The 16011-nt window shown below is 43.9% G+C and overlaps 1 protein-coding gene across 1 annotated transcript; it reads right to left on the reverse strand.

Moving 5' to 3' along the window:
• Window positions 1–4440: 4440 nt before the first annotated feature.
• LOC149284849 (folylpolyglutamate synthase, mitochondrial-like) lies at window positions 4441–12771 on the reverse strand. Its single transcript, XM_089496127.1, has 15 exons — window positions 12658–12771; window positions 11007–11135; window positions 10416–10469; window positions 9651–9715; window positions 9001–9115; window positions 8278–8355; window positions 8136–8197; window positions 7548–7650; window positions 7234–7311; window positions 7009–7156; window positions 6777–6875; window positions 6020–6170; window positions 5611–5686; window positions 5228–5294; window positions 4441–4865 (listed from the first exon to the last, which is right to left on the reverse strand). Exons 1-15 carry the CDS (start codon window positions 12769–12771, stop codon window positions 4441–4443), a joined length of 1764 nt encoding a protein of 587 aa, XP_089352253.1.
• Window positions 12772–16011: the final 3240 nt, after the last annotated feature.

Here is a 16011-nt window from a genome sequence, read left to right on the forward strand (position 1 = left end):
CTCACCAAGCCCTCCTACCATCAACCAGAGATGGACTTCAATTTAAAATGAATAAACAAGCTGAAGTCTCCAAAGCTTCCTGGGGCTCTGCAAGGTTTCTGTGACAAGCACTATTCAGATCTGTGCGGCACCTGAATGATGTCAGGAGGCAGCCGGCTGAGAAGAAAGCCAGCAGCGACCAGCGAAACATTTGGGAGAGGGCAGAGACGGATCGGTCGTTTTTTTTTTAAGGGGAAGGGAAAATTTACACAATCATCGCCAGTCTTAATGCTGCAATACCAGTAAAGAGGGCTAGCACAAAGCTGGCAGATAACTGGGACTGTTAGGGGGAATTCGGGACTGCAGGCAGCAATAGGATAGGCCTCATACAACACAACTTTCTATAATACTCCATCATTCATTTAGTATTACGTGGCCCCGCTCACAAATATTTATTTCTTTTTTTCCCCTCTCGGAACGCCACGTTTATTACACGACAAATGACCGCTGCCAGCTTCCGGACACACAGGCACCAGCTTCCGTCATCCCTTATCTCGGCCGCAGGAAATGTCCAGCCAAAGGCCATGACCACGTAGATATACAGTAAATGCCTGTAGGTACAGATTCGCACGTAACGTCACCATACATACAGAGGGCCATTTATCAAATCTGCGGCCGCTGTCTCAATACGGAACATTCTTCAGCATCAAAGAACATCCTGAATATTAATCGCTAACACATCGACTCACTACAAATAAAGAAAAGGAATCCTGCGCAACGCACGGGACACACAGTGGATATATTCTGGCCTATGACATCATATACCAACACGGGACGTCGGCCGCAGAGGTAAGTGGTGGGGAGAGGCGGCTGGGACGCTGCCCTGGCCACGTTGTGTCACCGGGGCCACCTGCTCACTCAAAACTTGGCTACATATAGCCGTGATACAATGTTCCCATCGTTACTGCCTCTGTCACAGCGCTGTGGGGGTATTCTGCCTCCCCCATGCAGAAGAGCTTTACCCATTTTGGGGTTTTATTTCATTACTTTCCTAGCACATCCAGCTAACGAATAAACCCCCAAAACCCTTGTGCCATCTTCTATATTATTGCAACCCACAAGGGGTAGATAGCAAAATCCCACCTTTTCAGGGTGTTCTAAGGCGACAGATATTACTCTGGAAGCTACGATGACCGATTCTCAGTGCACATTTTACACGAAAACAGATATTTTTAGGCAGTGATAAAAGTGAAATCGTGTCACGTGACGGCGTGTTGCGGTTTCTCTTTCATGTGATTGTACGGACGGCATTAAGCAGGCAGCTGACTCAGCCACGCAGAGCTTCCGGTCACACGGTCCACGAGACACAGCGCCACGCGATGGAACCGGCTCCGTACCAACCGGGGGGGGGTTAAACTCTAAACTGCAGTAAGTGGTTAGAAAACATTCAGGTTTCTGAGCGAAAATGGAAATTGGACTCTGGCCACATACCTAATCTGCCTTATGAGGAATCTAAAGCCAAGTCTAACCCTTTAGGTAAGAGCTGCAGCTTCCCACTGCCTCCATTTATCCCATCAGCAGCAGGAAAGTGACCCTGAATGAATTCATGCATCCGCGCAACGGGGGTCCCGAAACAGAACCCCGACTATGACTTTCACCAAGCTGATGATGAAATGAACTGAAATATCACGTGCCAGGACTTGTTCGGCCGAATACATTTACTGCACAGAAAATAGCTGGGGGTGGGGGGCAAAGGGGTGAATTTATATGCAGAACCCTCTCATGCATTCGGAAGGGGGGGGCATTTAAATCAAAAGGAAACTTCTCAACTATCATACGCATTTGAGCAAAGATGGTGGCTGGGGTGTCCCTTTAAGGAACAAGAGCCGCATGTGACTTCATCATAGTGACCTCATAGCGAGCAGGAAAAGCGAGATCCGCGACCCAATCCTTCAGACTAGATCGACACAAACACATATATATATATATATATATATATATATATATATATATATACACACACACACACACACACACACACACACACACACACACATACATATATATAGGTTCAGAGGTAACCGTAAGAGGGTCCCTTTCCTAGACCTACACCTCGGCCATTGTTACCTGCCCAGAACACGCGATATGCTGGCGGCCGTCACACAGCATTTCACTGCATCGCCGGCAGAACGCGCAGCCGGCGACACTTTTGCGCACCCAGAATCCCTTGTTACGGTGAAATTCGGTGTCCCTCTGTTACGTTTTAAACAGATTATCTGCTTGTTTGTCACGCAATTCAAACGTCCTTTATTTTGAAACCCGTTACTGCGATAAGTCACAGGATGCCCCCATTCGTATTTACGTATTTCTCCATTATTATTATTAGAAGATACCAGCAAAGTCCAGGGGCTCTGCGCCTCTCTCAGGACAAGGCTCCAGCGATAACATCACGTTACCGAGCATTAACATTTCAAAGGAAAGGGTTTAAGATGCAGAAATTCTTTGATTTCATATCAAAAAATTTGGCTGCGACTCAAAGGGCCTTCCGCAAGGAGGAAGCAGACGCGTACAAACAAAGTCACGTACCAGGACACGGAATATTCCACAAACAACAGACTTTGCGTCTGCTTCTGTAGACTTGGATACAACTCAGAAGGGGGTAAGATAAAAAAAATAAATAATAATAATTCCTCCCCAAAACGCACGCAGATTAGGGAGGCGTTCCGACCAGATTTTCGGCCGCGTCAGACAAATAATTTTTAAACAAAATATTTGCGCTTCCCCTTAAGGCTCTCTGACAAAGGGGGTCTCTATGGCGCCATCAGTAAGGGTCACGGCACATTCAGGGCAGCCAATGTTTTAGCAGAATCCAGCAGGCTGCGTTCAGAGCTGGGCAAATGGCCAGCGTGTAGCTTCCTCACAATACACAGTACAGGAAAGAACTGAATTTTACATCAAATGTCCAAGGACAGGGGAAACCCCCCCCCCCCAAAAAAAAACCCAAAACATATTTCCAGTATTGTACATCGAAGGAGCAAACTGCAAGGCTATCGTTGCCCGTTTAAGGTTTTATGATCCAATTTATGAACAGCATGTTTTTTTTACCACTAGCAGTTTTATCTGCTGATTATAGAATGTTGGGGATTTAATATTTAACATTCCTTTAAAGAGACAGACGCATCCTTTTGTGTTATCTTAGTGTTCCTCCGGCATGCCCGCAAAAGGGAAGGTGCGCCATTGGGTTCGCTCCTGAACTTATTGCACAGGTTGGACATGCCCAGTAGTCACGCTGGACTTACAACGTCTCTATCTTGAAAAAGATTTGGATGCCCGGAAAAACGTGTCCTTCAACACTTGTGGCGTTGCCCATCGCTCTCTTTTGGAGGGACAGCGCCTCTCCAAGAGATCATTGTCATGGTGGTGCTCGGCATGTAATCTTTCCACCAGGCTCTGGGTGCCATATTGCTGCCAGCGGGTCATTCAGAAAGAAACCCAAATTCCATCCGAGCCTATAACCGATCCTCAATGGAAAAAAGTCTCACCAAGTCGAAGGTTTCCAGAAATTGTAACAGTCTTTATGTATAAATAGCACATCAAGTCAAGATGGTTTAGCATTACGTTCCTCCTCGGAGGCTGGGCTAGTAATAAGGAGAATAAGTATAGAACGAGCACCTTGAATTCAGGCATCCAGTGTGAAACCTGAATACTCTTTCAAGCTTTTTCCTAGAATTGTATAAAATGCCAAAATAGACTATGGGAAAGTATATAAAAAAAAAAAATGTAAATATTTAATAAAAGGGAGAATATGGTTGGTTAATTTTTTTAATTACCTATTGCAAGAAAAGCAATATTTTAAAGTTTTGGCATCTAAAAATGTGGATTAACAGATTACAATTTGGAATCCTGACCTTGACTAGTGTTCTATTAAACGGTAAAAATAAAATAAAAATAATGAATAAAACCTTGCTTTTTATTCCTTGCCTTAGTTTGCGTTCCATTTTCAGGCACGATAGACGGCTGACATCAAACTTTGCCCGTAACATATTTGAGTTTATATATAAACATTATCAGGCACCCGTTTTAAACATGTCTCATGGAGCCCTAAAAATAGGCACAGTGACTTAATAAATATCGTCTTTAGGAAAGAAATAAAACATAAAAATATTTTTACAAGGCAGTACCCAAACCTCAACCGTTTATGTACAAGGAGACTCTCAAATTCCAAGATGTACCTTTACATGAGGGAGATGACGTTTAGCAGCCAAAATAGGAAGATGGTCCAATGGGGCCCTCCAAGGACATAGCAGTTACCCCACTTTGTTCCCAGAAAATTCTACAGGCTACAAAGATGTTAAAACAGTCTCTGGCAACTAAGAGGTTAACCGATGACAAGCAGGGGCAAGAACTCTTGTCATTCAAGTAAAAATAGGCTTTAAGAGCAACTTGTACCGCCTGCACCGTTTACTGGGACAGTGATTGGTCGAGCAGTTTGAGGGCCCCACCCACGAGGTGTAAGCTCCCGGTAATGAGGATCTGTATACGCGCAGCTTCTCGTAAAAGCACGGAACCGGAGCTCGCCACAGGATGATGGTGGAGTAGGTTGGCGTCCGGGCAGGAGAATTCCGGGTCCCTACCCTGGGTTGCCCATTGCAGGGCATGAGAGATGCAAGGAAATACCAGCGAGTTAGAGTTCCAGAGGCGCTCGGAAGAGGGCGAGAGGAGCAAGGGAGCGCCCCGTGGACTGTCCTGGATCAAGGCGTCTACGGGGAGGGAGCTTCCCCAGGGATCAGAGTTGCTGCGCTCTTCCATCAACTTGTTCCACTTCTTCTGATTCTCCAGACATCGGGTTAGGATATTCTCCAATGTCACATTATAATTTTTCTGGTCTGTAGGACAAATATTGCATATGCCCAAAGTCAAACTCAATTTGAATAGCTGGGTGAAGATGCATCCATATATTTTTAGTTAAAAAAATAAACGAAGCCATGTTTAGATATATTTCTCTACTGTCCTTTTTTTTCTTGAATTAACGCAGCCCTCTGATGCAAAGAAACACTGAAACTACAGTAATTATCATCGCATCAAGAACCAACAGAAAAAAGAAGAATTAAAAATAGCCAGTACCTATAAAGACATTTTTTTTGTACGTCAGTTAATTGGTTACAAAAATCCCACATGCCAGCAAAACGTTTATTGCCAATTAATATTTGCAAAACTAAATAAAAAATAAATTAAATTATAAACTCACCAGCAATGCCCACGCCGGAAACTTCACTGATGTTGGGACAAAACAAAGCATAGTCGAAATGGCAGGGCTGAAACACAGACATTCGGACTCATCTTAAATCGGTTTACAAAAGCAGAGGTTATCTTTTGATAAGATCTGGCAAAACAGTATATTTACACCAGTCCTCGTACGTGAGATGGAAATGAGTTAACACATTGACACAAGTGACAATACTAAACACTAATAAAAACTATTTCCGTACATTGTAACGTTCCATAATCAAAATACATTTCCAGCACATTTCAAAGGGTCATTTGGCTGCATGCACACAGGTGTACAGCTTCGATATAAATCTTCTGTCCGTGTCAATCTAAACCAAAACGGTGCCACACGTGCCGACTTACCTGAAGGAGCTTCAGCAGAGCCGCGGTGTCTCTTTCCCCTGTGGCATTAAACACTAGTACTCGGATTACCGAACCCCTGCAAAGACAGGATTATAGATCTTCATTTAGGTATCTTAGAAATGGGAAAAAAACTCACATAATTGCCGTAATAAAGGGACATTTCAGCAATCATATGCATTTTGAGCAGTGTTGAGAGTTGTAGGAGCATGGAGGAGGGGGCTGTAGCTTCTCTCAAAGCCAAGTACCTCTTTTTAATTGGTTACTAAATATTAAAAATATTTTAAAAAGTCACAGAAGTATGTTAATATGCATTCTTTTCAGTGTTATAAGGAGAATAAAGAGCACAATACTGGCTCCATAAAATCCCATTCAGATACGTGCACCCAGAGTACGTGTATCCAGTCCTTACACTCCAGCCTTCTCCTCGTTGAGCGCCACCTGGTGGAACCATCTGACACAGGCCTTCACGCTGCTGTTTGTGTGAGCCCCGTCAATGCAATAAGATACGGGACCCCTCTGCAGAATCTGAGTGCGTCCCAGCCAAACGGTATCCTGTAACCCTGTATATATATATATATAAAATAAATATTTAATATTCCGCTACAACAACTGGTTTTCCCCCAGTAGGTTTAAAGGAAAAAATACACAAAATAATTATTATCGCCATCTAGGGGCAGTTGAACAAACTGCACATAACGCTCCAAGGTAAATGACACAGTATATTACATGTGTAAAGAACAGTGGGCGCTGCACAATATTTTATGTAAATATTTGCAGACGACGGGGTTCCAGTAGTGTATGAAAGAGCACCCAGACCCTGCTTAGCTATTCACTGCTGTCCTGTATTTCAAACACCATAAAATCTCAGGTAAAATACGCAGGTATAACTTTACACTAACTATTTGCAGGAAAAAAGATGATTAATCATCAGCCAGTAAAGAGTAATTAATCAAATAGAAATGTTTTAGGTTAAAAGCAGTAAAAATCTGTAACCACTACTGGGTCACTTGTAAGTGACAAGTTTAGGCCACTGACACTGATCACCGATTGTGACCGGGTCCCCACAAGCCTACGGGGACTAGAGAGAGAAGCATTAACCCCCCTACAAACCTGCATTATCTTTACATCTAAAGATAGACAGAAGCACAAAGAGGGTCAACGCTCACCCTGAGCCATCTGCACACTGGGGCGGAACGCAGGTGCCAGCGGAAAGGGCCATTTGACCGGAGGAAGCAGCTGATCAGGGTTCTTCCGTTCTGCGAAGTCTACAATTCAAAAAAAATGTAATTGAAAAAAAAATACGGTTGATCACAAAAACCACCACACGGCCTTTTCTGTTTCACGGACGTGAAGTTGTAAACAATTATATTATATTAACACACACACACACACACACACCTTGAAATCCCTGTCGTTGAAGCCACGTGTGCACCAACTGCAACGCCAGGGCAGCATTTACTCTCTGGTGATCTCCAGCCAGGCCGAGCCGGAGCGTGAGGTTTTCATCCTCGTACGCCGTCAGATCAGGGCACATGTAGAGGGGGCACTAGAGAGAAAGATTATTACCCAACGCCAGGCCAATAACATGTTATAGAAGTGGGTCCACGGGAAAAGCAAACCTACCCCAATCTCCTGGGCTCTGGTTTTCAGAACTTCCAGAGGGCCAGCCAGCTGTGGGACGGTGAAAGCAGGGACACCTGGCTGAGAGAAAGGTCATAGCCTACAGGTTAACGTGGATAGAATATAAAAAATATCGCTCTAATGCCTAGGCTGAAGAAATTGTCCCAAATCACCGGTGCCGACACCCTATCGGGCACTTAGACTAAGGAACACCTTGTGACGGCTCATTCACATTAAAAATGTCTGTTCTTACTGAAACATATTAGTGAATGTAATATATATATATTATATATATAAAAATAATTTAATGGACATACCTTAAATATACCTGCTTTCTGCCAGGCTATCTTTTCAACTGTATCTCCCAGAATGCTTGTGTGGTCGATGCCAAGCGAAGAGATTCCACAGACAATGGGTTTCCTGTGCAGACACAAAAAAGGACTATGGAAAATTGGGGCTAGATAAACAAGCTTTTCACTAGGGGATTTAGCCCCGAAAAGTTGAATTTGTCCATACCCTAAGAACATCAATGTTCTAGGACGGGTTAGGGTATCACGCCATACCAAGGCATCGGCAAGCAGAAAAGCAAAAGGTATTGCAACAAATAGGGATACATTCCTTCTCATGCCAACCCATCATCAAGGTATAATGATGTCTAACGTCACCAACACAGTTTGGATATTAAACAGCCATAGTATAAGATAGATATAGATATATATAGTATATAATAGAACAATATTGAGCGATGGTGGCCTCATATATGATAAATAAGGACTGCCTCTGATGGTAAGTTAAGGCACTTTAAATAAATTAGTGTAAGCAATCGGAATGTAGCAATAGGCTGAGCAGAAGCTTTAGTGATTACCATGATTGTCGTATGTTTATACCATATGTGTATTACCCACCTGATGATGTTAGTGCAGTCATATGCTCCTCCGATCCCAACTTCCAGCACTGCTAGGTCTACCTGCAGGACACAGACGGTATGAAAGCATGGCCTACGCTGTAAACATGTATAAAAAGGCACGAGTCTCCGGGATAACCTACCTTCTCTTGCAGGAAAACATGAAACGCCATGATAGTTAGGAAGCGAAAGTAAGCAGGCATGGGGCTACCTTCATGTTCCTATTGGGAAAAAGAACAGCCAGGTAAGCAGAGGAGCAACACTTCTGGAGACCCCGTCCAGATAAACAATTGTTTCCTTTTCTATTATTATTTCTCAGCAATTTGGTAATTTTCATAAGAAACCCCCTGCTTGCCTCTTTGCACCTTCCACTGTTTGTGTCTAATAGCGACGGAACTGCTTCCCCGGAACATTAATTATAGCATATTCAATTTTAATAACACAATATATTTTGAAAACGTGCATGAGGGGGGGGAAGCAATTTTGCACTGCACCCTTCACTTCCTGTTTACTGTTTCAATGTCCATAAGCTTAAGTGCAATCTGCTATGTGCAACTTGTTACCAGCTTGTTGATAAATAAGTAATTTCCAATATCTTAAGTTATTGATAGGGTCTGAAAACATACCCCAGTTGTCCGTTACTACGGGTTTTCCCACGCAAGAAAATACTAAAGATCCTTAAAAAAACTGTTATCCCAAGATTGTGTGCACCGAAATCAGATGTGAAGCCGACTGTTGCGTACACAAAAATATTGACAGAGATGGTTAATATTTGACTGAGATAATCTGTGTAAAGGTACAGTATGCTTATGACCCTCCACCTTCTTTTTTTGCTTATCGTCCCAACCCCCCACTACGCTGCTTACCTTGGTTTCTTCCAAGCGGTTATACACCTGCCAGAAGTATTTGCTGAAGAGCTCCTTGCTGATTGGCTGCCCGTTGATCCGAATCCGTTCTCTCACCTGCACTAAGTGCGGGGAACTGGGGGCAAAGTATGAGGGCATTACCTTACAGTCATGATCTACGCACATACATATATGACAGACATGTGTGTGACAGTATGTATATTATATTTAATAACAGGCGGGGAATCCGTAGAGAGAAGGGTTAAATGTATACTGTCATAGGATAGCTCCAGGGTTGGCAGGTATACTCTATATTTTAATAAGCAGCAGGTAATGTTACTGATAGCCTGTCCAGGTCTTATCTGAATAACTGCTGTCATCGTTAGCGTCACATCGCTGAACAAAAGGGGACTTAAAACTTGTTTTGCCACATAATTACCCAACAGGTAAATCTCCCCTCCCAGGGCATCCGGGGTAAAGAAACAACAAGCAGCCTCAGACTCATTACACATAGTTGTATAGAAGAAAGAATGCCTTCGGGAATTAAGTTATCTGTATTTTATGCAATCTTACAAGAACTGTTCTAAAAATACAAATCGCAAACCCCGGCAGTAAGTACTCCGGCCCCCGACGGCAAGAACAAGCGACTTGCTTTGTTTCTCTATGAATACCTGTAGAATCCCGTCTTCAGACCGCAGTTCCGCAGTATTTGCTCTGTAAAGGCACACGTCGATCCCTTAAAAAGAAGTGAAAATTATACAGAAGTAGAAAGAAAAAACAAACAAACAAAAAAAAAAACTTCTCTTAGCCCTGAAAAATCTGGGGTAAAATACAAGACTGATAGTTTGCCACGACATCTTCACGCCAACACACGCTTATTTTAATCTATAAGACACAGTAAAAGGAGTTAAAGGGACACTCCACTTACCATATGAACTTTAATGCACGAGATCCCTTCCCCCAAATAAGACCCCCTTCTCCCCCCCGCAGCATGGTTTCCCCCACCCGCTAAATGCCCTGCAGGTGATGCGTGTGGCGCGACACACCGCTGTGCATATGATACACTCTCTGCCAATCTGCCGATGCTCAGCAAACACGGCTGGAGGGGGTGCGTTCGGACCCCCGAGCGTATGCATGGAAAGCACGCCTGTGGACTTCAATGGAAGTTCTTTCCTGCCAGCGATTGGCTGCATCAAACAGCCAATCAACGGCAAGAATTGTCAGAACACCAAGGACAGCACTGGCCGGGATGCAACTTCTAAACCCCCCCCCCCACGCCCCAATTATTTTAAAGAATGAATATTAACCTACTCACACAGCACTGGGGTAAAAGGGAGAGTAAACTGCCCCTTAAAAGGGTACATTTTAAAAAACAAAATTAAGTATCTGCGTTCCCCCCCCCCCCATGATTGTTATTGATGGCGTCATCTTCTCACCTTGCCCTTCGTTCCGGTTACGTGAATAATGTTTAGCTCGTCCAGTTCTTCAGCCTAAGGAGACACGGACAAGTTACATAACGCAGGGTGCAGGGCCGGAGCGTTTTAGGATTACAAAATCCAGTCCGTTACAATAAACGCTGGGGGTTAACCCTTCGAGTACCTGGCCTGTTTTTCGGCTTTATAGACACTCAAAGGTTTGGAGAAATGTTTTTAAAAGATTTTTAGAAATATTCAGAGAAATATCAAGATCTGGAATACGAGCCAAAAAAAAATCGCTTCGCTGATTATCACACACAGCAATAACGGACCGGTCCGAAAATATTTCCTACAAAACTTTTATAAATCCCTTGAAGCAAACAAAAAAAAAACTTTATGCTCTACACTGGATTAATAAATTAATTTTCCAACCACATCCATCCCCACAAAAAAAAAATTACGTTTCCGTATCCCTGAAACGGTCACGGCTTCTACTACAGAGACAATCAGGCCTTTCTCGGGAAGCTATCACGGGAAAATAATTTGCTAGGAGTGGATCTGGTGAAAGCAATTCCGGAGGATAAAACGTATCCGGGACAGGCGCCCACTTACCCGCAAGCCACTCCTTTCCAGAAAAAGCTCCATGGCTTTTAACTGCTCGGCGGGGTCATGTCGCTGCCGCTTCACGTGCTCCAGGTAACTGGCGTTGGTCTGCAGGGTGTTCAGGGTACGGATGGCGTCCTAAAGACATAAGAACCATCATCGGCTATCTTGGAACCAAAAATAAGGCAAGAGGTGACCAACGAGAGCTTTGGGGGCCACCAGACTGCATCTACCTACCTGCCACGAAGAACGCTGGGAAAGGGCCATCAGGTGACGGCCCGACAGCATCAGCCCTTTAAACTTTACTAAAACGTGCCCAACCTACGCTGCTAAATCTTGCATAAAAGACACATTACGGGAATTAAAAACATGTAAAATATGCAGCCAATCAGGAAAGGAAGGGCAGGAACATGTGAATTCTATGCTCACGGGAGGCGGCAGCTGCCCTTTGAACTGTCAACATACGCGATCTTTGCTTTTTTTTTGTTTGTTTGTTTGTTTTATGCCGTAATGACAACACAGGCATAACGCATCATAACATACAAACATATATACACACATCTGTATACAACAACTGCGGCTATTAACCCCTGCAGGGTGCCCGGTGCGGACCCTGCTAGTTTCTGATCTGCCGGCCGGAGGAGGTGGTATCTGGGGATGGCAGTCTGTTTTCTGTGAGATCTTCAGCGTGTTTACAGGAGAGAAAGTGGTGATAGGAGTGAAAGGGGTATATAGAGGATCTCACCCCGATCCTATCTATCTCCGCAAACACACCGGCTACTCATTACCCGAGCCAAAGGTAAGTTTATCAGCCACTTTCCCCCACGCCACGCCTGCTCGGGGAGGAATAGCACGGAATATAATAGCACCGGGGTGACCCAAAAATCCACACGCAAGGGCACGGGAGACCCTCTATCACTTAATAAAGAGAGCGTGCGGCCCGCTGTGCTCCTTCAATTAACATATTAAATGCCACAGGGCAGCACAGTGCTTCCCGGTATCGCAAAAGCTGCCAGGTATTAGCAAATACATGTCCCTGGGCACTTAAACACAAGGGTGGCAATTTGTGGCACCGGTTAACGGTCCTCTGATGGAAGGACAGCCCACAAAGACTTTTAGACCAGAGCGGTGGTGTGGCGGCAGGTGTGTGGACGCCGCCGAGTGCCTGTATCGCATGTAAACGTCCCCGAAGAAAGTCACGCATGTAAGGACGACACTCTCCCTCCGGCGTGTTATGCCTGCAGCCCGATCCTGCGCAGCTTCTTAGACTTTTTGCAGCCTTTACTCTTAAAGACACCCGCATTATCCCTTTTCACACCAGGGTACATGGCACGCTCACCCTGCCCGCAGAGCTTAAAGGGTTAATAACAAGTGCAGTCACAACACCTTATCAACTATTATAAATGAGCCAGAAGGAGGGTACAAGTCAGGGGCAAAGAAGGGCAACTAAAAGGGGAAGGGGGGGGGGAGAGACTCTCTAGGACCCCCCACAATACAGACGGAAGGATAGATAGATAATATATATATAATAGATACATGGTCTATGTGTGTACAGACACTCTATTGTATATTATTGTATACAGCCCCGTGGCTGTTGCAGGTCGCCCGGCCCCATTCACCCCACGTGTCACCGGCTGATGTAACCCCGGGGTAGCCGTACCTGGTACTCCATCCTGACGGCGGGCGCAGGCTGCGTGCTGAAGCCTCTGGCTCGGACACAGTGAGACGGAAGCAGCCTGAATACCGCGTGCAGCGCCCGACAACCCGGAGCCATGCTAGTCGCGCTCACACCTCCCCTCTGTCACTCGAAAAACACACGACGCGGCAGTCTGAAGCCGCCATCTTAGTTGTGGCAACCCCCTCCCCTCTTCAGTTCACATGGTCTCCCGTGCTACGTCCGCAGCTTAATTTAACCAACGAGAATAGCAGCTTCGCGGACCGCTAACGCCCTGTGGTGTGGTGTGGGGGTGACACACTTTTACTGTAGATGACGCCATTAACTACAATTATACCATACCACCCAGGTGTCCCTGTTTAGTAGGGGAAGTCCCTCTTTAAGACCCAGACTCCTCAGTGCCTATTTCCTCCCCATGTACCCGTCTCGGAGTCTTTTTGTGGGGATGAGTCTGTCACAGTATTCTGCAGCCATAAAGGTCATTACACTAAATAATATTTCTAGAGCGCCAGTGGATTCCGCTGCGCACAATAATGTGTATATAAAACAAAGAAAATGCATGCCACCCAACTGTCCTGCTTTGCGTGGGACAGCCTTGATTCCCCCCCCCCTCTATCATGCTTTTCAAGCTCCGCCCCTGGGGTCCCGACTTACCGGGGGACAAAGTTGGGAGTGATGAAACACGTGTTTATAAATATTACTTGTAAATATAATATGTTGTTCTCCTTCTATATCCTACAGAAATACTATCAATTGGTCAAAAGAATTTCCTAAAAAGCTGCTGTAAAGCTCCAACCACACCCCTAGCCACACCCATTTTTTGTGAAAAGTACCCTGCTCAAAGACTTCTAATTATGGGATGCCAAACTTTCTCAAACCAAAATTAGGGAAAAAAGCCGCCCCATTTGCCAAATGGAGGATGTCTCGGATAGGTTGATAGACCACATTTTCTGCAGGCCTCATGAGAAACATTCGTGACACCCAAGAACCTACCTGGCACTCGATGAAGACTTTTAAAAGAAATTTTATTTGAATCACTGCAAACAAAATTGATAGATCTTGAAGACCATTTCATCCAGAGTTCATAGGGTGCTGAAGCCTGAAGGACGTAGTCACTCGAGTCCATTGCTTTGATCACTCATATGGGCACCAATAGAGTCGCCCTTATGGACCTTTAACTCCTGATGCTGAAACTTGGCCTGGCCAAGGAATTGCAGACCAACGTAGTTACACCGCTCTTCCATAACCACCAACAGCCCAGAATTTGCTTCAACACACTCGACCACCCAGCTTATGCTGATTTTGCATGTTCACTCCTTGAATTGAGTGCTATGTATGTATAAGCACATTCAACGCTCTTTCCCCCCCTTTTTTAGGCTAAGTATTGACGATCCCGTTAACAAAGATCATTAGCAAGGGTAACATTGGATAAAGGAGTCAAGATAAAATGACTGGACGTTTAATTAAATATTCAAAGGGAATATAAATGTTTACTTTACCATTATGTAATATTTTGTTTATTAAATGTCTTAAGTGCTTTATAGACTTTTTTGCATCATACTTGTGTTTTTATGACTTACCATTAGTATTAATTAAAAAAAAAAATTCCACTTACTGTACAGCTGCCTATTTGAGTCATAAACAGAGCTCTGAAGTGCTAAAATAAACGTCATCTTAGGCCTGTTCCACCCATCCCTTACAAAAAATTACTGCAGTTTTTCTGAAGTAATACTGCAGTTTTACTGCACTTTTACTGCATTATTACTGCACATTTACTGCACTTTTTTTTTTTATATTGCAAACCTACAGTTGTAATTCAATGTACTGCAGCTTTATTGCATTTGTACTTCCGTACAAAAATAACTGCAGTAAAACTGCAGTACAGTGAAGTAAAACTGCAGTAAATGTGCAGTAATACTGCAGTAAAAGTGCAGTATTGCAGATTTTTCATGTCCAAAAATATTACTTCAGAAAAACTGCAGTAATTTTTACCCTCAGTTTTGTTCAACTTACTGTGATGGTCTGTGAAGACTTTACCTGCTTTTTCCCAAATAACATTTGCTGTACTACTAATCTCTATTAATATCATTGGTTAGGGTGGACATGAAACAATGTGTATGTTTAAATGATTTCCTGATAGGGAGACTAAATACTGAACTGTCCATTTCAAAATCAGATGCCCTACTGCCAAGTGAAGAGAAAGGAAGAGGTCCACTGGTTAAACCACATGAAAATGTCACAAGTAGGATAATAAACGAGACAATGAGTACATTTGAACTTTAAGATTATATTATTTAATAGAATAAAATCTGTAGTTGAAAGTTACAAGTAAGTACCACCTAGCATTACGCGGATTATTCTCTACAACAAGCCTGGTCAAGTAAGTTAAATAGGACTCGAGAGTACAAAAAAACTCCCTCTGGACTCACTTAGAGTCATCCTCCAGCACTCAGGAGAGGAAAAACCCCCTGTGGGGGAAACCTCTGGGGATCCATGGCTGAAAGGACTGCCCATCCCTCTAGGCAATAAGAGGTTAGTAATTAAACTGAGGTTGCAAGCACAATTGTACTGGCAGTAGAATGGACTTGGTGAAGGTGGCTCTGTGGATCTTATTATTATGCTATTGGAACTCTATAACTTGTTCAGGTAATGTTGAAGAAAAGATGATCATCATGCTCGCTTCTAAAAGGGAAAGCAACATAAAGAGTTAGTTAGATTAACAGCTCTATGTACCTGCTACTGGAAAAAACATGACTCCATTAGAATACAGAGCTATAGAAGGAACCTTTTTATTAACTCTGTACCCCTCTCTGTTAAGTCACATTCCACTACAAAACGTATGTCTCTAGGGATATTAGTATGTGTATGTATGTATGTCTTCCAGGGTATGTTAGTGTTTCTGGGTATGTTGGCATGTGTGTGGATATTTTAGCATGTGCTTGTGTCTGGATATCTATGTGTTAATGTAGCTGTCCCTTCCGCGATCAGTGCATGGATCTACCATTTGTCACCTCTACCCTCACAACAAACACTCCCCTGAGGAGCTCTTTTGCATTTTATGAACTCAAGCCTTTACAGACAATGTAAGATAAGCTTTCTCCTTACCTGGTTCTACCTGCATCTCTCCTCAGCAAGAATGTCGTGTAAGGTCTCATGCCTCACCATTTAGGTGACTTGGTGTTTCTGAGTGTCTTGCGGTGTATATTAGTGAGCACTTTTACCAGGTACCACGCCGCTCGAAATCCACCTGTCGGGAAACCTACTGTCTATCCGGTTCCTACAACTCTGGTCCTCCAAGTGTTACATTAAGGATCTGTGTCTAGATGTTTGTGTCAGTGG

The sequence above is a fragment of the Sceloporus occidentalis genome, unplaced genomic scaffold, assembly GCF_023333645.1.
Source record: "Sceloporus occidentalis isolate IW3139 unplaced genomic scaffold, rSceOcc1.0.p SCAF_87, whole genome shotgun sequence".
NCBI classification, from domain to species: Eukaryota; Metazoa; Chordata; class Lepidosauria; order Squamata; family Phrynosomatidae; genus Sceloporus; species Sceloporus occidentalis.

What these genes read in the sequence shown, in the direction of transcription:
- LOC149284849 (XM_089496127.1), bottom strand. Translation starts at nt 12,771, where the DNA reads ATGGCTCCGGGTTGTCGGGCGCTGCACGCGGTATTCAGGCTGCTTCCG. An exon ending in CCAGAGCCCAGGAGATTGGG is followed by an intron (nt 7,157 to 7,233) that starts GTAGGTTTGCTT and finishes CTTTCTCTCTAG; the next exon opens with TGCCCCCTCTACATGTGCCC. An exon ending in TTCCGGCGTGGGCATTGCTG is followed by an intron (nt 4,866 to 5,227) that starts GTGAGTTTATAA and finishes TTTGTCCTACAG; the next exon opens with ACCAGAAAAATTATAATGTG.